This window comes from Cydia splendana, chromosome 25, assembly GCF_910591565.1.
Source record: "Cydia splendana chromosome 25, ilCydSple1.2, whole genome shotgun sequence".
Classification (NCBI taxonomy): Eukaryota; Metazoa; Arthropoda; class Insecta; order Lepidoptera; family Tortricidae; genus Cydia; species Cydia splendana.
The window spans coordinates 7,847,736-7,869,488 of NC_085984.1; the positions used below are offsets into that span (position 1 = coordinate 7,847,736).

A 21,753-nucleotide genomic window follows, 5' to 3' on the forward strand; every position below is an offset into this window, starting at 1 on the left:
GTATGTTTGTAGGAAGTTATGTATGCCTATCATATGAAATATCTTGTAATCAAAAGTACAATAAACTTACGACATTCCAAGTTCATTAATTATCTGTAACTCGATATAAGTTACATTAACTTACTTGGCAAGAACTTGCCAAATTAACTTGATCAACGTTGCGTGTCTTATCTGCGATTGGAAATGTAATAAATAAATATTTGTTTGAAATTATTATAATATCTAACGTTACATAAGATATAATCTTTAGGAAATAATGTAGGTAATGTAACCTAGGTACCTTGTGTGTTACGTAAAGCATCGTTCTCCATAGGGTATTTGACTGTATTTAAAATAAATTATTTTACACCATGCATGAAATAAAGCACCAGAAGCCTTTTCGCAGAACTTTTTTTGGCCGAATTTCATTTGCCAACCAACATTTCGCCGACGTTTCACTTTGACAACTAACGATTAGCAAATTTTTGTATGACAACATTTCAATTGGTAGAATTATTGTAAAGCAGATTATTATAATGCCTCTAAACTTTTGGGAGACTTATCATTTGTCAAATCTTTCACTTGGTCAAACAACTCTTGGACGAATAACGTTTCGTTGTTGCAACAGTTCCCTTTTCATTCATTAGGCAAGTTACAAATAAATAAAAGATACATACATATACCTAAATATTTTTGGTTGGAAATATTAAATTTATAAATATATTTATAATATGCTAATAATGAGTTGCGAATTTATTCAACACTGATAGTGGTAGGTTTTAATAAGTATAGTAACAGAAATCTCATATGTGTCAGGGATTACTAATATGTTGCATAAAATTTATTGTCATATTTTACTTTCGCATAGCAACCCTTGGCAGAATCATCATTTCGCAGAATTATATTTTGCATAAGTTTCATGGCATACTGTTGTTTCGCACAATTTTGTAAAGCTGAATAATACAATGGCATAATGTCAATTTGAAGAATAATCCTATAATCGAATAATTGTTTTGCCAAAAATTGCGTCGCATAATATTTACTTGGCATACTGTCTTTTCGCACAATTTCCTTAGGCAGAATAATTCATTGGCATAGTGTTGATGAGAATAATATTTCCGTATCCTACTCCACCAATGAACACCTTCTCCAACAGTTCCTATTGAGTAGGGGTCGCAGTTCTAACCTAACCTAACCTACACTTCTGGCAGCAATTCCTTTAGTGTAGGGGTCGCAGTTCTAACCTAACCTAACCTACAGTTCTGGAAGCAGTTCTTTTTGTGTAGGAGTCGCAGTTGTAACCTAGTTTCTTTTGAGTAGGGGTCGCAGTTCTAACCTAACCTAACCTACAGTTCTGAAAGCTGTCCTTGTGTGTAGGGGTCGCAGTTCTAACCTAACCTAACGTAACCTACACTTCTGGAAGCAGAACCTTTTGTGTAGGGGTCGCAGTTCTAACCTAACCTAACCTATAGTTCTGGCAGGAATTCCTTTTATGTAGGGGTCGCAGTTCTAACCTAACTTAACCTACAGTTCTGGAAACAATTTCTTTTGTGTAGGGGTCGCAGTTCTAACCTAACCTAACCTATAGTTCTGGCAGCAATTCCTTTTGTGTAGGGGTCGCAGTTCTAACCTAACCTAACCTATAATTCTGGCAGCAATTCCTTTTGTGTAGGAGTCGCAGTTCTAACCTAACCTAACCTATAGTTCTGGCAGCAATTCCTTTTATGTAGGGGTCGCAGTTCTAACCTAATTTAACCTACAGTTCTGGAATCAATTTCTTTTGTGTAGGGGTCGCAGTTCTAACCTAACCTAACCTATAGTTCTGGCAGCAATTCCTTTTATGTAGGGGTCGCAGTTCTAACCTAACCTAACCTATAGTTCTGGCAGCAATTCCTTTTATGTAGGGGTCGCAGTTCTAACCTAACCTAACCTATAGTTCTGGCAGCAATTCCTTTTGTGTAGGTTCAGTCAGCGACATGACTATTATGCGGTAACAATTTCAGCAGAACTTTTATTCTGCTGCATAACATTCTGCGAAATTCAAGTCTGCAATATGAGCAATATGCCATAAGAAATTCGGTGAAACGTAATTTATGCTACATACAATTCTGCGTATGTAAAATCGACGATATTCGTATTCTGCTACTCAAAATTCGGCCAAATGAATGTTATGCGACATGACAGTTATGCTAATTATACAATTATGCAAATGTATCATTCGGTTAAAAATGTTTCTGCGAAACCTGCTATGCGAAGTGTATTTCGGACAATCGATATTATGCAAGATAAAGGGAAGCCATGTGTCAGAGCCCAGTTATGTGCGACGACGAGCGAAGCGAGGAGGAGCGTGTTAGGTTAACCGTGAGCAAACCGGAACCGACTTTTTATGTAATAAAAAATAAATAAAACATAAGTCTTATAAAAAACATTAGTACCTATTACAAAAAAAAACTCTAATACATTTGGTAAACAATAAACAACTAAGGGTCGGTTACACCAAACTGTTCGTATCGTTAAAGAGTTCGCTAAATTTTTATGTATGGAAAGTTTCATAGTAAAGCGCCGGGGGCGCCGACTGACGTTGATCAGTCTGTCAAATGTGGTTGGTGCAACTGCCCCTAAGTGTATATGTCGCAGTCAAAAGTGTGAACTGGTCAAAAGAACTTTTAACCGCCAAATCAGGCAAAACTGCTTTTGACTGAGCGTGTTGGTCAAAAGTAGTTTTACCTGAAAATCATTGGTTAATAGTAATTGTGACTGTTACTATCAGTCAAAAGTACTCCCAGAAATAGGTAGGTTAGGGTTATTTTTTTTTGCTACGCCCTAAAAACGAAACTGTTCCCAGAGATAGGTAGGTTAGGGTTTTTTTTTTTTTTGCTACGCCCTAAAAACGAAACTGCTGCCAGAAATAGGTATGATTTTCAGGTAAAACTACTTTTGACCAACATGCTCAGTCAAAAGCAGTTTTGCCTCTTTTTGTCGGTTAAAAGTTCTTTTGACCAATTCACACTTTTGACTGCAACATATATAATGCCAACTAAAACATTCTACAACATGAAAGGTGGCATTTTGAAAATTGACATTATAAAACACAGACCAAATGTTTAGTTGGTAACTGTGAGGTTGGCAAATAAAAAAACAAATTTGATATTTTGGAAATGAAATTTCGGCGAAATAATATTACACGAAACGAAAGTGATAATCGGCCATACCACAATAATGGTGTACTGCCATCACGCCGAAATATTTTTCGCCTAATTTCATTTCCCAACCAACTTATTGCAGTACTTTTAGTTGGCAAACCAATGCTTAGCATATTATTATTTAGCATAATTTTTATTTGATCACAATTTTATTTAGCAGATGTTCATTTTACCACGATTTCTTTAGAAAAATAGTCACTAAGCAAATGTTTTATTATACCTATACTGCAAAACGTAATTCAAGACCAAAAAAAGTAAGACAATGTTGCCACTGCAATAATTTGTTTGTAAAATAGTAAATTCCTTTTGATAAATAATCACGCAAGATAATTTATTTATTTTATATTAATTAGTAATTTTACTCCTACGATTTAAAAAAGTACTTTTTATTTACTTATTTTTACATAAATACAAGACGCGCTAGTACAAAGTGGCAACATTTTCTTACTGCTTTTGGTCTTGAATTACGTTTTGCAGTTTAACTATTTATTGTTAAATAATGTTTGCCCAAATTGAAACTTTGCATTCTTTTTATTTGATCACAATTATATTTAACACTAGCTGTGCCCGCGGCTCCGCCCGCGTGTAATTCGGTCTGTGTCAGTAAGCGGCTAATTTCTAATCCTAATTTCTCTCCCTCTCCCCTGGAGGCGGAACTTGAAGTAAAGTTGACATATGGATATGCTAGAGGACTGAAAAAATATTCCAATTCCAGTCCAGATAAAATATTTTACAATTAGGTACCAGTAAATAAAACTACACTCCAAAATCAATAGTTTTATTCTCCCTTATTCAAATTTTACACGTGATTTAAACTTAGAGAATATAACCAAACGGAGTGGTCATTAACAGGCGTTCCCCTCTGTCGAAAATAGGCGGCCAATGGTCAACCGACGTTTATCTGATATGGCTATGTTTACGTTACGTAGGTACACATTTGATGTGCCCCTCGCCCGCAAAAAACGCCAGACTATTTTGTACCGAAAATTATAGACATGGTCTCCGTTGGTTATATTCTCTAAGGATTTAAACGACAGAGTAGTAGGTGAATATCGGATGATACAATAAGCGTGTATACTAATAAGGTATACGCGCGCGAGCGAAAGCGAAGCGGCCTGCCTGGCTAGAGCGCCACTTACCGTGGTCTTCTTCAGACTCCTGAGGAAGACCACGTGCCCCTAGTAACCTCAATGCGTTGCGAAACTTTCGCGAATGATTCGATTTTTTTCGGGAAGGCATGGTAATGCGTATAAAATGCGAGTCCCAAATCGTTTGACTCCGCAAACGGCCAGTCGGCCGGATTAAGATATTTTGATGCCCTAAGTATTTCTAGACCATGGTGCCCCCTCTCCCTAGGGCAGTGGTGGCCAAACTTTCTTCATGGGGGGCCAGAAAGTTTAGGAAATTTAAGTGGAGGGCCAGAATTGTAGCCAAATTTGTTTTTGATTTGTGATAATCGTGAGCCAATGCCATATATAGCCCACATACATACTAATTATTTCATAGGACCGGCGGCGGGCCGGATAAAATCCATTCGCGGGCCGCAGATGGCCCGCGGGCCGTACTTTGCCCACCACTGCCCTAGGGTCATCAAGATTGCATTGAATTTTTTTGAGTACCTAATGATGCTGCAGTCGCCACCCAAATGTCAACTTTATCATATGTTAGTATGTAAGGTATGTATCTATGGGCCTTAGTAGCCTGAAAATAAATGCTTTGATTGATTGATTGATTTATCACAAACATCTTAGAATGTTATTGAAAACGCGAGCGAAGCGAGCGCGAAAATTTTTCGATATAAAAAACGCATTTTGATAGACAGTTGTACATTTTTACTTTTAGTATGGAAATCAGTCACATCATTTTATCACGGAAATTGACAGTGCCGCAGCAGTAACATTGCAACAGAGTACCTAATGCTGCTGCAATCGCCACCCGAATGTCACCTTTACCAATTGAAAACGCGAGCGAAGCGAGCGCGAAAATTTTTCGATATAAAAAAACGCAATTCGATAGACAGTTGTACATTTTTACTTTTAGTATGGAAATCAGTCACATCATGTCACCTTTATCATATGTTAGAAAGTTATTGAAAACGCGAGCGAAGCGAGCGCGAAAATTTTTCGATATAAAAAACGCAATTTGATAGACAGTTGTACATTTTTACTTTTAGTTTGGAAATCAGTCACATCATTTTATCACGAAAATTGATAGTGCTGCAGCAGTAACGTTGCAAGAGAGTAATGCTGCTGCAGTCCCACCCGAATGTCACCTTTGTCATACCTTAGGAAGTTATTGAAAACGCGAGCGCAGCGAGCGCGAAAATTTTTCGATATAATTAAACGCATTGTGATAGACAGTTGTACATTTTTACTTTTAGTACGGAAATCAGTCACATCATTTTATCACGAAAATTGACAGTGCCGCAGCAGTAACGTTGCAACAGAGTACCTAAAGCTGCTGCAGTCGCCACCCAAATGTCAACTTTATCATAAACATGTTAGAATGTTATTGAAAACGCGAGCGTAGCGAGCGCGAAAATTTTTCGATATAAAAACGTAATTTGATAGACAGTTGTACATTTTTACTTTTAGTATGGAAATCAGTCACATCATTTTATCACGAAAATGCTGCACGGAAGTGCTGCAGTAGTAACGTTGCAACAGAGTAATGCTGCTGCAGGCGCCACCCGAATGTCACCTTTATCATATCTTAGAAAGTTATTGAAAACGCGAGCGAAGCGAGCGCGAAAATTTTTCGATAATTTTTGGTGCCCCCTAGACATGGTGCCCTAAGCAAGTGCTTAATTTGCTTAAAAGGGTTTAATCCGGCACTGCAAATGACAGAGGTCAATGTTTTTTTTTCAAAGTACCCACCTTCGTGGCCATTATTAAGTGCTTAAGGAGGCGATACGTATGAATATGGATTTGATATGGATGCGATATAATAACGATTAGGTATAATTCATGACGGAAAAATAAATAATTTTATGCAATTATACGCGTGTTGATATGTGTGTTTATTTTACCACTACGTAACTATGTAAACCCATTTTTAGTTTTCTTGGTTACTTAATGTTTACTTAGATCCCCAAAAGATGGCACTGTGCAATGAGGGGCAATTAATTTATTGTCGTTTAATTTTATTGTATTATTAAATCAACACAATTATTCAATTAAATTTGTTGATGGATATCAACAAATTTAATTGTCCGTACGATTGATTGAAATTTTAGAAGAGGGGTCTTCTAAACTTAGAGTTAATTTGGGAAAATCCTTCCTCAGTGGCTTATTTATGTCCCATCGTATTAAATTCAGCGCCATCTGTTAGTTTACCAGGGTACTCTATAGTGTTAGCACATATTTGAAAAAAGTTTGCCCCTCCTTCCTAAGTAGCGCCATACGATTCAGGGGCAAACTTAAGTCAATCGAGCGTTGTGGCTACCCCCCCTTTTATGGGTTGAATTTTTATAGCCTATAACCCGGCCGGGGATTTTCTCGACAGATTAGTAAAGTTTTCATCAAAATCCGTTCAGCCGTTTTCACGTGATGCGCGTTCAAATAAACAGACAAACAGATAAACAGATAAACAGACATACAGACAAAAATTCTAAAAACTGTTGGAACGTGTTCTGTTATCAATTCTAAGTATCCCCAGCCAACTTTTTTTCAAATATCTTCCATGTACAGACTTTCGACCCTCTTCAGCTTTATTATATGTATAGATTTTTTTAAGACCCGTATAACGAAACTGTTCCCAGAGATAGGTAGGTTATGGTTATTTTTTTATGACCCTAAAAACGAAACTGCTCCCAGAGATAGGTAGGTTAGGGTAATTTTTTTTATAACCGTAAAAACAAAACTGCTCCCAGAGATAGGTAGGTTAGGGTTATTTTTTTTTATGACCCTAAAAACGAAACTGCTCCCAGAGATAGGTAGGTTATGGTTATTTTATTTATGACCCGTAAAATGAAACTGCTCCCAGAGATAGGTAGGTTATTCACAATATTAGGCGAAAAATAATTTATGCCTATCAATACATTCGACATAACAATAAAAGACATTTTGAAACATGACCAACTAAATATTATGCCATACAATAATATTGTAAATAATCATTTGCGACATGTTATATATGCGAAACATTGGTTTGCCATGTGATAGTTTTGCCAAATGATACTATGGGAAGTGATAATTTGCCATACAATTTTCGGCCACATATTAGTAAACCCACACTAATAGACACAATTTCTATTTTAAACCCCGTATAAAAATATAAAGAGTAGGTAATTTGATTGTGACGTCACATGCAAGTGTTTCATAAATTCCATAGTAGCAAAATTGTTTTGACAGTTCGCAAAAATTAAGGAATTTAACTGATTTGACTAGAAGTTAAATACCCTATTCCTCATTTTATTGACCTGAAACACATTATGAAATGTGGCTTCCCATCACAGAACGGTCCTTATTATGCTTCATGTGCAATATAGAACTTTTTATCTATTTCTATTTCTATATAATACCTACTAATATTTTTCCCAAAAATGTATAATTGTTTACTAACTATTTTGCGTATCACCTTTGCCCAAATCCTGTTTTTTAAATAACTACTTAATACCTATATATCAAAGTACGATAAAAACAGGTTAGGTATAGAGATGGTCAAGCAAATCTTGTCAGTAGAAAAAGGCGCGAAATTCAAATTTTCTATGGGACGAAATCCTTTCGCGCCTACATTTTTAAAATTTGCCGCCTTTTTCTACTGACAAGATCTGCTTGACCCAGTTATATATTACTTTTTATAACAGTTATCAGTTAAACTAATTCCTAATAACCCAGTGAACTTACTAAATATGTGACTATTACATAAAACCTTAAGATTAAATAACTGTGTTATAATTTCATGCATTCTTTGGTAAATTTGGTAATTGATAATGTACCTAAGTATATAAAATGACGAAAATTAATACAGATTCAGTTCGGTCCAGTTCAGTGAAACATATCGTTAACATAATGCTGCTGAGAAAAGTTCTAGCTTTATTATTTATTTCTAAGGTAAAAAAAAGCTAAATTTTTATGGTGTATTATGAAAAAAAAAAAAACATTTTGCTAGAAAATTATAATTCTTTACCGTTTGGAAATATCGATTTTCGTTTTCGTCAGATTAGATTTCATTAGATAACAAATTTTATTTCAAATGTTTTAAAGTTAGCATATTATTAATTATTATCTATCTTTATTACATTCTTTTTAAATTACTTAGTAACGACTATTCAACTGATAATAATTTCAATTCAATCTGCATTTTTTCAGATGGCTGTATCCCAGTCAATGTACCCCACCACAGCGGTATCATATTCAACAAGTGCTGTGCCTACAATACAAACATTACCAGTGTCACCAACAATCAGCCCTACACCAGCTACAGTGAGAACTTTACCCATGTCAACACAGCCAGCAACAGTGACAGCAATACCAGTAACAGGCCCATCAATATCTCCTGTCTCATCTTCACCAGGTGTGAAAGTTACTACAATGCCAGCTTCAAGTTCATCACCGACAGTGTCATTAACATCTATGTCACCTGTATCTTCACCGTCTATAAGTCCTGCATCAAAATTGACAGAACCCAAAGCCCATTTCTTACCAGCATCTATCCCTGATCCAAAAGTAACAATCCTACCTTACGATACGCCTGCAGCAGTAGACCTGTCTTGTCTGAATGATCCTTATCTGGTAAATATTAAAGACAACGGCAATGCGTCACCGGTAAAAAGGATCACAATGGCGTGTACAGACGATTTCATCTTTCCAGATGAAGATCCTGTGTGCCCTGGTATTCCGAAGAAATATTCCAAGCCACCAACTCCCGTTACGAAGAAGGGTAAGGGGAATTTGAATAACCCGATTGATTTTGAAGGCTTGATGGATGGTTTTATGAGTTGTCTGTAGAGATGATAAGATCGGATTAACATAATGAGACACAATTAGAAGAGACGAGATCGCCATAACGTGATAATTCTAACTAGAAATAAAAGGCTTATTATTAACCGGGCAACTAAAATATTAAACAGGAACTTTCACTGGGCATATAATAATATCATTTGGCTGTGCATTAATATTTTAGCACGAATAAATTTATATTAGCCTCAAATTTAAGCATCATATTATTAAAAAACTGGCAGCAAAATCAAGCCACCCAAAAAAATTATAGGGAACTTGAATTGATAGGTTGGCGTCTAAAATAATAAGTTGGCAACTAATATTGTAAAGCGATCATAAAAATTTGGTATTTTGTACATATACAGAATACCTAAGATACCTAATATACATAAGCTTTAAATACTCCATTTTTAAATAATTTAAATTTAAACATATGCATACCTAATACTTTCAATTGATAAATTTCCTAATCCACAAAACACCACAAATTTATTTACCAATAATACCCTACTATACCTACTTGCTATACTTATAGTCGAAATTCCTAATCATGAAACACCTAATGGCCATTATACCATTAGTTCTCTAAATTTTTAATTACTAATTTTAATAGTTACCACTGTGTTCTGCCAGAGTCAAAAGATAGGTGCGACGACGAGCGAAGCGAGGAGGAGCGTGTTAGGTTGACCGTATAGCGACCAAACAAAATATTTTAAAAGAACTTCATCTTTAAATTAATAGATAGCCGTTTTCTTTTTAAAATGTGCTTCATAAATAGTCGCCAATATAATAATTCAGTTGTCAAATAAATATTTGGTACCTGCCTAAAAATAAACAAAAGCTGTAACGGCATTAAAATACAACTCATATTGATATATTTTAAGGCTCCGTTTTTGTTGCCAAACTATTAATTTTAGTACCCATTTCTATTATTTTAAACTACCCAAATTCGATTAATTAGTTGACCGGTTAAATACGTGCCCAAATAAAATAATTATACTTAAAAAAAAGATTAAATGAGAGAGAGAAAGGTTACAGCAGTGATTATGATGGCTAATGATAATGATGATATAGTTATTGGCTATTGATTTCAGTGGTTTTAATTTGAATGTAAGTAAATTAAACAAAATCAAGACTAATAAAAGAACACTGATAATAGTTGTTTTACTCCTTGGATAAGTCTTTCAAAATAATCCAAATCCAATTGTTTTTTTTTTGTTTGAAATACCTTTTATTTATGTAACTAAATATATAGCTGGTCAAGCAGATCTTGTCAGTAAAAAAGGCGCGAAATTCAAATTTTCTATGGGACGATATCCCTTCACGCCTACATTTTTCAAATTTGCCGCCTTTTTCTACTGACAAGATCTGCTTGACCAAGTATATATAAAAAGTAATATTATAGAAATTTACAAATTTACAGACTAGGGTCGGTAGGTACCCGGGTAAATGTGCCTAATAGCACGCTGCTGGCGTTGCCTCTTTGAACAGCCAGCGAAATATGAGCCGGACCTGGAGTCGCCGCTTTTTTCTCGGAGGCGTTGACCTAACTTTCTTACCTATACATATTTTGTGATATTAAAATCTTACAGTTTAATAGCCAGTCACTAACTTTCTGAATAGTTTCGCTAATTTCGCTTCGTTATTTGGATTGCTACTCACACGCATAGATAGCCCGTGATGCAAACAAGGCTTCGAACGGTCCAATGCCACCCCAACCTCGGACGGGGCGCAATACAATTTGGTTGGAAAACTGACGAAACTAACAAGGTCACGTTAGTCGGAATGGAAGTTGATGGAATCGACCAAAGGTGACCAAAGTAACCTTGTTAAAAAACATTTAATTTTATCGATTAGTTTTTTTAAGAACAAAAAGGAGCATGAAACTTTAAAAAAAAAATATTCCTTTAAAGGCCGACTAGTTACGTCTACGTCTAAGAAACCAAGAAACCAAGTTAGCCAGTCTTTACTGTTACTGTGCCTCCTAACCTAACCACAGAATAAATAATAGTACTAGGTACAGAAGACTCACTCTCTAACAAAACGCGTCTGTTACGATCAGGACAGATATGGCCGCTAGGTGGCGACAGCGCCACGCGCGGCTTATGGCTAGCCACCAAAATTGGTGTGGAACGGATGTACTTTTAGCTACCTGTAGCAAAGCGACGAAATCACGGAGTGAGCCACGTCTGACCTAACCTAAATAGGGAATAATAAATTATTTTGTGCAACTTAAATTTCAATCGATAATGCATGGGGGCACTGTCGGCGCGGCTGGTTGACACCACAGGGAACCCTAGGGCTGGCGCGTACCTCTCTCAGCGTATTTCCCTTGAGATACAGGGAGGTAACGCCGCTAGTCCAAGTCCTGGGGTCCATGCCGCAGTCCGACCTGTTGGACGGGGTGTTCTTTTTGTAGTTGGTTTGGTTTTTTGTAGGTAAGTATATTTTTATAGTTTGTATTTGTACTTTATTTATAATTTTAACTTTACTTTAGTTTTAATATTGTATTAAGTATTATATTTATTATGATTATTCTTGTTTATCCATCTAATGGACAAATGACAGTCAAAAAAACGATAATTTATAATCTAAATAGGTTTAACCTTGGACCTAGCAAAGAAAACAAAGAAAATAACTCTGCTTCAACAGGAAAATACGCTTACGTTATGTCGAGATTAAGCTGAAAGAAAAATACTTCCATAATCTGTCAAGTCAAATGTCACAATGTCAATGGCCAATGCCTTGAGATTGAGATTCCTCCGGCCCCCCGATTTCATTGAACATTAAAGTATCAGTTGAATTATTGAAAATTAAAATTTAAAACAATCAAAATGGTAGAAGCACAGAAGTTTAGAATAGAACAAGAGATGACAAATCTCGTAAATGAATTGGACAGGAGCTATTTACGAAAAATGCAGGTTAGTTTTAGGTTATGTCCTTATCTTCGTAATATTATGCAATTAGGCTCTGAATAAATTAGAATTGATTTTGATGTTGCATCATCTGCTAATAAGAGAGCTTTTATATCTTGCTGTACCTACTTATATACCTAAAGAATCCTCGGAAACATGACATGATTTGTGCATAACCTCTGAAATGTAAAATCTCTTTATTGCACACCTCACATACTCGTAGTTTACAATAAATGTACAGTAACATAAACAAAGACAATAGAGGTAACAACAGGCGGACTTATCGCTAAAGAGCGATCTCTTCCAGACAACCTATGGGTATAGGTGACAATAGAATTAGAATATACGGAAATACTACATTGTTGCCGATGTTACTTTTGTAAAATAATGTTATTACACATAGAATAATTGAAATAAAAAGACAAACATTAAGAAATAGCAAGTCTTTATTAAATAATGTAAGGCTCTGGTTAAAGCACAGAAAAAGTAATAGTACTACCGCACAGAAAAAAAATTTCCTACAAAACCGAAGTTTGACAGAGATTTAGGGACGAATCATGCTGTTTCTTTCTCATGTATGGTACTATCCCTTTCGCCTATTTAGGATTGTCAAAATTCAAGCCATTATCTTATCTGTGGTCGTGCACATAAAGTGATGTCAAGTTGTGCCAACCCTAATACTTGTTCTAGCAATGCTGAGCCAAGAGCGCCTGATCACTCTAGTTTCCTACCCCTGGTTAAAGTTTATTTATCATGATTTCAACAGGAAAGACACATACCCTCAACTCATACCGGGCACAACACCTCGGCTCACCGGGGTCTCTCCCAGAAGTAGTTGGCAACGTCAAGCTACGCTAGGCTTCCTGGTAGAGTCGGGTTGGCAAGAATAGTGCTGCCAACCCATCACGCAAAATAGGCGCAATAATATGACGTCGAGTTGCAGAAACCAAGCCCACGAGAACCTATAACCTATCTATACCCTCAACTCATACTAAAGTTTGTGACCCATGCGCATTTCTTGTATAATTTTCAGGGTGACATGCACAGATGCGCAGCGCAGTGTTGTGACAACCAGCAGAATACTTTAGAGAGAGTGCATGGATGCATAGACAACTGTACTACCTCTCTCAATCAAGCTAACAGCTATGTACAGGTATGGTGACATATTATATCCTCTTAAGGCCCAAGGTCCTACCTATTGTACCTCTTCAGTTCTATGAAATTTAAATTCTATTCAATCGGAACAGTCGCTCTTCCTTTGTTTCTATCAATTTTCCAACAACGCAAAATCAATTCTATTTCCTACACTATAGGTTCAAATTTCAATGGCAAATATTAGATATTTCATTTGTATGGCTGGGCCTTAAGAGGATATTATGGCAATAAGCATGATTTTTGCTAGAGTCAACTCTCTCTCTACACCAACTTGGCAAGCTTACACTATGTATTTAGTAGACATTGGTTGATAGATTGTTACAGCCCGGGCCAATAATAGGTGGTGAAAGCGTGTACTAGTGTAGAGGCCTTGGTCTAAAAGACCGGATCACAGATCTCAACATGGAATAATGACATCACAAAAATTGCGGACCCATTTGGGAGAGAAACAGCCAATTGTGTAGCTTATTTGAAAAATGGAAAGGCAGGCTAGGCAATAGCCGGGCTAGCACATGATTGGCGCGACAGTATCTCGCGGTGAGATAGACTACCCGTCCCTCTTTAATTATCATAGTAAAAGACGGTTAGTCTATCTCGCCGCGAGATACTGTCGCGCCAATCTTGTGCTAGGCCTACAGTAAAGAACCTGAAGTCATAGTCCTAATATAAACATGAAATTCCTATTAAAATATGACTTTTTTGCTGCACAGTCGGTTCAGGGAGCTTAGACAGACTTAAGCAATGTGTTTTTTATTAAAGTAAAATTCATCATTACATTGACTTAGATTCAAACGCAAGACGCACACATTATGTATGAACTAATATTTGCCATTATAATTAACCAAATAGTAATGCTTGAAAAACACTGAGAAATTTTAATCTTCTTCTTTCTGCCCTTAATCCCAACTTCATTTGGGGTCGGGCCTTCAATAAATCAATCAATCAAACTTTTATTGATAAAATAGGAGTATTGTACATGTCAACACATTAACACACTTCTTGTGCTTTTGCGCCAGGCGCTGAGAAATTTTAATTTTATTTATTTAAATCCTGAGGTAATATTTAACCATACTTATTTTTACAGAATGAGATCAACCACTTCCAAAATAGGCTACAGCGCTGTGTGATGGATTGCAATGATTCAGCACGAGACAGGCTTGGCCCAGATCCTAGTCAGGAAACTGTAAGTTTACATTACTAAACAGAGGATTTTCATATATCAGAACACAAAAAAATTATACTACATGACTAAAAATTCAGTCAGGATCCTTAACATACACAGACAAAAGGATAATACAAATGAGGCACTAATACCATACCATACCATACTATACCATAGGACCTCGATAATCCGTACACAGCCTAATCCGAATGTTGCTGTAATCCGAACTAGCAGTATTAGACGCGTTTTGTTACAGAGTGAACCTTCTGTATTAGTACTATTTATTCTGTGTTGGCGGTGAAAGTGTTCATAATATGTTTTTTTTTTTCAGATCGACAAATGCACGATAGGCTTCGAGAAGTGCGCCGTTAAATGCGTTGATAAACACATGGGCCTTATTCCCAGCATGTTAAAGACGATGAAATCCGTGCTGGCCAGCGGGAAGCCTCCTCCAATGCGGAGCGAATGAGAAATGCCTTTACCGGGTATATGATTCCAGGCAGTTTAGATAAAGGGAAGGAGTGTTTTAAATCGATACGAGTTGCGAATTACCTTTTCGCACGTGTAATGTACAAGTTGTACAACGTTTTACAGTACAGCCAACAACAGAGCTATGAATACAGGCAAAGTGTCAAAAATATGTATACAGTACTTTATTGCCTGTACATTAAGGTCGTGTATACATATTTTTGGCACTTTGCCTGTATTCATAGCTCTGTTGTTGACTGTACATATGGCCCTATAAATTTTCGACATAGGCACATATTGTCCTTAATCCCGCCCTAGGGCGGTAAAGTAGCACCATATGTACTGTAATAGTTATTTACGATACAAGTGCGGAAAAGAGGAAATTTGAACCGAGTGGCGGTAAATTAAAACACGACCGAAGGGAGTGTTTTAAATCGACACGAGTTGCGAATTACCTATTCGCACGTGTATCGTACAACGTTTTACAGTACATATGGCCCTTTAAACTTTTGAGATATGCTCGAAAAGTGCTATTTTACTCAGAAATAGGACCAATATGCACTGTAAAATATTTTAAGCTGCTATCAGATTAATCTTCTTCTAAATATCAGTTCTTTTCCGAGTTATTTATCTGATAGCTTTAAATGAGCAATTCTTGTTTATTTATAAGCATATATTTTTCGGTGATCTCGGAAACGGCTCTAACGATTTCGATAAAATTTGCTATATGGGAGTTTTCAGTGGCGAAAAATCGATCTAGCTAGGTCTTATCTCTGGGAAAACGCGTATTTTTGAGTTTTTATTTATTTTACGAGCAATGCTCGTTCTCCCAGGTACCGATATTTAATTACACAAACGGGTCTACCGCGATATAATTTCATTGTTTTTACCTTAAATTCCGACGTTTCAGCTGAGTTGCACCAGCTGTGGTCACGGAAAGACTGACGTCCCAACAAATGTCAACGGAGATATAAATAAAACACCATTAAACTACCCGAAATTAGTTTATCAAAATGTTCGGGGTAGACAAAGATTTTGCAGCTACCCGTTAAAGTTTAATGTTTATTGTCCACGGCACGACACGCAACACTCACAGTATCCGTACACTGGTCCGAAGATAGATCCGCTGGTTTCAACATCCCAGGTACTGATTAATGATGATTCATAAGTATTCATAACAATTACCTCTGTACTTACAATGACAGATGTTATAGACATTTGATATTGAAACTCGTATATTTATGAAGAAGAAACAGATTTTGATGCATTTTGTATAAATTAGATTATAAATAGTTATTAATTGTTGTACAGATGTGTAGTTTCAAAGAATAAAGAATAGACTAAAATTATGTGCAAGTTTTTTTTTCTATAAACCATCATTTTCGAGACTGAAGAATCCTTAGGTGCCATTCATTTATTACGTAAGACGATTTAGGGGGGTGGGGGAGGAGGGTTCGACCATTCTTATTTTTTCTTACAAGGGGGTGGGATGGAGTTTTGATAGTTCTTACGTAAGATCACAAAAATGCGCGAAGTAAAGATCATACTTTTAAAACCCATTGTTCCATTCCCATTCCCAATAGATCAAATTCGTATGTAAAGATGAACGATAAAGAAAAACTTTAAACTAAAATAAAACCAAAATTGATTTCAACAAAAATGTAAAAAATCTGTAGATTCTTACGTAATAAATATTAAACAGGGAGGAGAGGGTCAAAAACTGGCAAAAATCGTCTTACGTAATAAATGAATGGCGCCCTAGCACAATCTAGACTTTTGACAACATCGTGAGCCGTACGGAAGGGAATGTGCGCGAAAACAACACATACCTGCCCCCTGTCAGGCGTGGCTCACTCCGTGATTTCGTCGCTTTGCTACAGGTAGCTAAAAGTACTGTTCCACATCAATTTTGGTGGCTAGCCATAAGCCGCGCGTGGCGCTGTCGCCACCTAGCGGCCATATCTGTCCTGATCGTAACAGACGCGTTTTGTTAGAGAGTGAGTATTCTGTGCCCCTATGACATATCCAAGATGACAATCGTCTGTCGATCAATGCCTATAATACCTAGAGTTGGACCAAGAAAAGTCTGCAGCGATTTTGACAGCCCTCGCAGTGCCAGTGTTATTTTAAACGTCAAAATTCTATGAAATTATGACGTATAATAACACTTGCACTGCGTGGGCTATCAAAATCGGTGCAGATTTTTCTTGGTATAACTTTACCTACCTATATTATTTTAATTTAATATAATATTTTTGGGCAGTGGACAGAATCACAAAACAGAACAAGAAGTATAATATTGCAACCAAATATTATTTAAAGAAATAATAAGTTACAATATGTTATCTATCAAATTTACAAAGTTGTAATCAAGATAAAAAATTATGTCAGTGTATTATTTCAAATATAATGAAAACTATTATCAAAATTAGATTAAGTATATATTATCTTTAATTTTCAATTTATGTATTTATCGCAGACACACATATGCAATATCTAGATATTATGTAAATAATAAATATTTTTCGGTTTCAAATTATCATTATCTTTTCATCATATATTTAGGGTTTGTGTATATAAATGTTACTTTTTACAGTGTTTAGTATACAGTTACATATAGCATTTAAAACAATGCATTCGTCTATCATATTTATTTGTTTATTGTTAGCTTATAATGTAAGTATAACTAAGCAGAAACAATTTGTTTAAAAAAAAGATATACCTGCCTATATAATTTTGTTGATAGTAAAAGGACAAAATTAGAAAATAATACGCTCGAAGACAATTTTACTAAGAGGAGAAACCTTCTCAGCTGTTTCATATTTTCATTATAGTCCGTCAGGCCATTTCCGTCAGTAGAAAAAGGGGCGAATTTAAAAAAATGTAGGCGCAAAGGGTTACCCTCCCATAGAAAATTTCAATTTTGCGCCTTTTTCAACTGACAAAGTTCTTTGGTACATTATCACACTGAAATTAATTTAAGTTAATTACCTAATCTTAGTTTAAGTATAAAAAAAAAATGTTTTTTTTTTTAGGTTACCACACAAGACTGTGGTTTACTGCACACAAACCTTCCATTGCCCTTAAAAAATCTATTATCCGGCGGCACCTCGATTCCTATCCCATGCGGCTGCCTCAAGTCGTGTGGCTGTCCAGAACTATACGGCCTCCTCCCCCCTACTGTACCCCCTTGTGGGTGCTTCAACCCCGCAATCGGTATACCCAACCCCGTGATTCCAGTCCAAACTTGCGGCTGCTCTAATGCCTTTGGAGCGTGTACTTGCGGCGCTCCTGTTATTGGGAATTTTTGCGGACGTAACACACCTACAGTTGGGATATCAACCACTTGTGGATGCAGCGACCCTAATGTGAGGATTGTCGATGGTTGTCCACGATGCCAACCTGTGTATAGTTATAATCTGCCGTCGATCGGGTATCCTACATGCGGTTGTACTGAGTTTGGTGGTGTTGTAGCGCCTAGTTTTCTGCCGCCTTGTGGGTGCGCAGGGTGCGGTTGCGGGGCCCCTTATGTTCCTTATGGTGTTTGTGGTTGCGCGGCTCCGTCATGCCCATGCGGTTGCGGTGGATGCGGTTGCGGTGGATGCGGTTGCGGTGGGTGCAGTTGCGGTGGATGCGGTTGCATCTCCCCTTGCGGTTGCGCTCCCGTAAACGCATGCGGTTGCGTAGAAGTACCTTGCGGTTTGCCTAAAGTGAAGACTACGTGTACTTGCGTAACCCCAACTATTGAAACCCCCTACGGCTGCGCTCAAGGCAAACCCACCTGTGCTTGTGCTTCCACATTGGAGGTTCCCACTTGTGGGCTCCCTGTGGTGCCTCCTTTCGCACCAGTTATCGGATGCTCCAGATACTTAAGGCAGGTGTGCGTGCAGCCTCCATTTTTGTAGTTAAGTTAGAGTTTAAGTGATAAATTATTGTCTTAAAATATGCTTTAAATATTAAAATATATGATTAAAAATTTCAAGTATTTTATTCGTCTGAGATAAGCTTGTCTGTGCCAAGCTTCGAAAAAAAAATATTGCTAATAAAGAACTTATTTTGTTTTATTTATTTAAACTTTATTGGAGAAAAGAAAAGCTAAAGGCGAACTTAATGCCATGAGGCATTCTCTACCAGTCAACCTTAGGGCAAAGCAGATAAGATTGTAGGCGCGGCATTTACAACTAAAGAAATAAAAATAAAGATCATTTATTTGCATTAAACATTACCTGTTACAAAGGTGTTCATTATGTACCTACACTTTGTTGTCCTCAGTGTGGGCTGAGTATTTGAGTAGGTACCTAGGATATAAAACAATTCAAAACAAATAACTAAGGTGTATTCGGGATATTTACGATGGACAAGCAATGTTCTTTACCATCTCAACACTCCTCCGACTATAGGCTCCGTATACCCCTGTGCACGCAACGATCCAATCACCTGCTCGTTCAGTTTCAAGTCCGGTAGGTAGTGGTAAGAACAGGCCATTATCTTCTTAATCAACCCATTCTCGACGACCATCTCCCCTGCCCCTGACACAGGGTTACCGGCGCGCCGCGGCGAAGAAGCTTGAAGTCCTTATTGATTTTGAATGCTGGTTTGACAGTAGTATTGTACCATCCGGTCCCATGGCAAAGATGGCCGCCGGGCCCGCGTGGCCTTGGTCAGCTTCACGCGTATCCACTAATGAATCGTTTGCATTATACAGCTTTCCATCATTCACATGAACTTCAAAAGCGGCTCTCTGCAGTCCATTGTAATGAGTAACTTGACATGAATCCTTAAAATTTTGCTCGTGCTTGTATTTGCTTTGCATATGATAAGTTCCGTATGCCATCGCTATATTAAACGATTCTTTTGGGTACTCATACTCTAAGCTTACACATGTAATATTCATCACTTTGCAAATACCGTCCATACGAGTTTTATGCACATACAAAGAACCATTGAATGTTTTCATACCCCGTATGTGTTCATGTAGGTGATGATGAGGAAAGGATTCGTAATGAATGGGCGTGCAATTGGGAGATTCTGATTTCGAGCAGTTCCACAAACGTCCATCCCATGTTGCAGCGTAGATATTATTTGCGATATTTGTGACGCCTTGGATAGCGCTGTCCGTTTTAAACACACTAATAATGCTGTTTATTTTGTCTCTCATAGGAGTCAATGCACATCGCTTCAGGTATCCATCCATCAATCCGGCATAGATATGTTTATCTACCACAATTAAAGCGTTGATGCCAGTTAAATCATCATCATATGGCCCGTACAAGCGCTGGCAATTGGGACTGTCCAGTTCGCAGCTCACAACGGGTCCGAGAAGCAATCCAGCAAGAAGATGGCCTCGTCCAGCAGCCAGCGAGCGCACTGATTTTCCGGCTTTATAAAACGTCTGACACGAATATTGCACGTTGTAGGCATTCGGGCCGCATCACATCTTAAAATTTCATTTGCTAGACCAATAAAAAGATACTCTCCAGCTATCAGTAATGTATTTATGAAGTAACATGTCACCTATGTGAGGATGCTCGTAAAAAATCTCACAGCCGCCGGGATCTTCTAGGATGCATCTAATTAGAGATCCATTCTCTTTGGCAAGAAATACTACTGGGGGAGTAGCGTATTAGCCTTTGTTTGTCACCTTGATAAATTTTGAATTTTTGTAGGAAGCATCGTTGTGCTGGGACCACGAGATGTACCCGGCTGCAACCACGTCCAACGCCACCAGCACACACGTGTTGGAGAATCTTCATTCTCCAGCGTACGATGCGAGATGAATATAGAAACTGAATGCTCGCAGTGTCGGGAGATGACTAAATATAAACGATAAGAGCTGGTGGAGATTGGTGAGGTCAATAGGTCTCGATAAAGTTGTAGGTAATCACTATTGCGTTTATTTTTTACATGGTTATCTGCAGTGTTTACTGTATTTCCCGGAAATTGTTTATTCAAGTTGTGATTCGCAATGTTTACCACTATTTTTCTCAATAACTTCCTTTCCCGAAAGCATTTATAAGCATGCGTTTATTTTGTCATTATATTAATTTTTCAACAACTTATTTACCTGATATAGGTTTTCTTATTGGTTAGTGGTGTTGCTTGTCTTTTGTTGTTCTCATTATGTTTTCCGTATTCTCTATAAGTAGGTACTTATACTTTTTGGTTATTAGCATATATTTAAACTTCATCATCCAGCGATTTATACTTGCAGTAGATTATTGCACCTTTTTAATGAAATCCTCATAATCTGATGCGGTTCCGATGTCAAAATGATATAATTTTGATATGGCCTCCATGTGTAGCTTTGAGCGTCTCTACTTTTAATTTTTCAAAAATCTATGAAAGATGAAGTTTGTTATAACACTGCTACACTTTGTCACGTAAAAGTTGGTACATAAAGAGAATTATACGAACACTTATACATAGATAGACAAGCAATTTTATTGATTATTCGAAAAAATAATAATTATATAGTCATTTTGTGAAAACCACCGAGTATAGCTAGAGAGATAGCGTTGTTATCAACATTATTTAATAACTAGCTGTGCCCGCGGCTCCGCCCGCGTGGAATTCGGTCTGTGTCGGTAAGCGGCTAATTTCTAATCCTAATTTCTCTCCCTCTCCCCTGGAGGCGGAACTTGAAGTAAAGTTGACAGATGGATATGCTAGAGGACTGTATCCACTGTGTCCAGATAAAATATTTTACAATTACCTTATTAAGCCCCAAGAGTCTAGGCTCTTAAATAGAATTAGGCTCGGGGGCTAAAGAGCTAAATAGCCTTTTAGCCTTTTAGGCGTCAAGAGATGAGGCGAGCCCTAAAAAAAGAGCTAAAAGGCTCGAGTCCTTTGGATCACTACCTTTATCATATGTTAGAAAGTCATTGAAAACGCGAGCGAATGAGCGCGACAATTTTTCGATGTAAAAAAAC

The 21,753-nt window shown here is 37.2% G+C and overlaps 2 protein-coding genes and 1 long non-coding RNA gene across 3 annotated transcripts; all 3 read left to right on the plus strand.

Moving 5' to 3' along the window:
- Positions 1–8,079: 8,079 nt before the first annotated feature.
- On the plus strand, positions 8,080–9,218 carry LOC134802948 (uncharacterized). Its single transcript, XR_010145912.1, has 2 exons — positions 8,080–8,236; positions 8,495–9,218. It is a non-coding gene; the product is annotated as an uncharacterized LOC134802948 (long non-coding RNA).
- A 2,656-nt stretch (positions 9,219–11,874) lies between these two features.
- On the plus strand, positions 11,875–16,108 carry LOC134802682 (protein FAM136A). Its single transcript, XM_063775315.1, has 4 exons — positions 11,875–12,045; positions 13,073–13,192; positions 14,279–14,377; positions 14,688–16,108. The coding sequence occupies exons 1-4, from the start codon at positions 11,959–11,961 to the stop codon at positions 14,823–14,825; spliced, it is 444 nt and encodes a 147-aa protein (XP_063631385.1). The 5' UTR covers positions 11,875–11,958; the 3' UTR covers positions 14,826–16,108.
- Positions 16,109–17,443: 1,335 nt separating this feature from the next.
- On the plus strand, positions 17,444–18,776 carry LOC134802918 (keratin-associated protein 5-2-like). Its single transcript, XM_063775636.1, has 2 exons — positions 17,444–17,500; positions 17,860–18,776. Exons 1-2 carry the CDS (start codon positions 17,456–17,458, stop codon positions 18,727–18,729), a joined length of 915 nt encoding a protein of 304 aa, XP_063631706.1. The 5' UTR covers positions 17,444–17,455; the 3' UTR covers positions 18,730–18,776.
- The last annotated feature ends 2,977 nt before the right edge of the window (positions 18,777–21,753 follow it).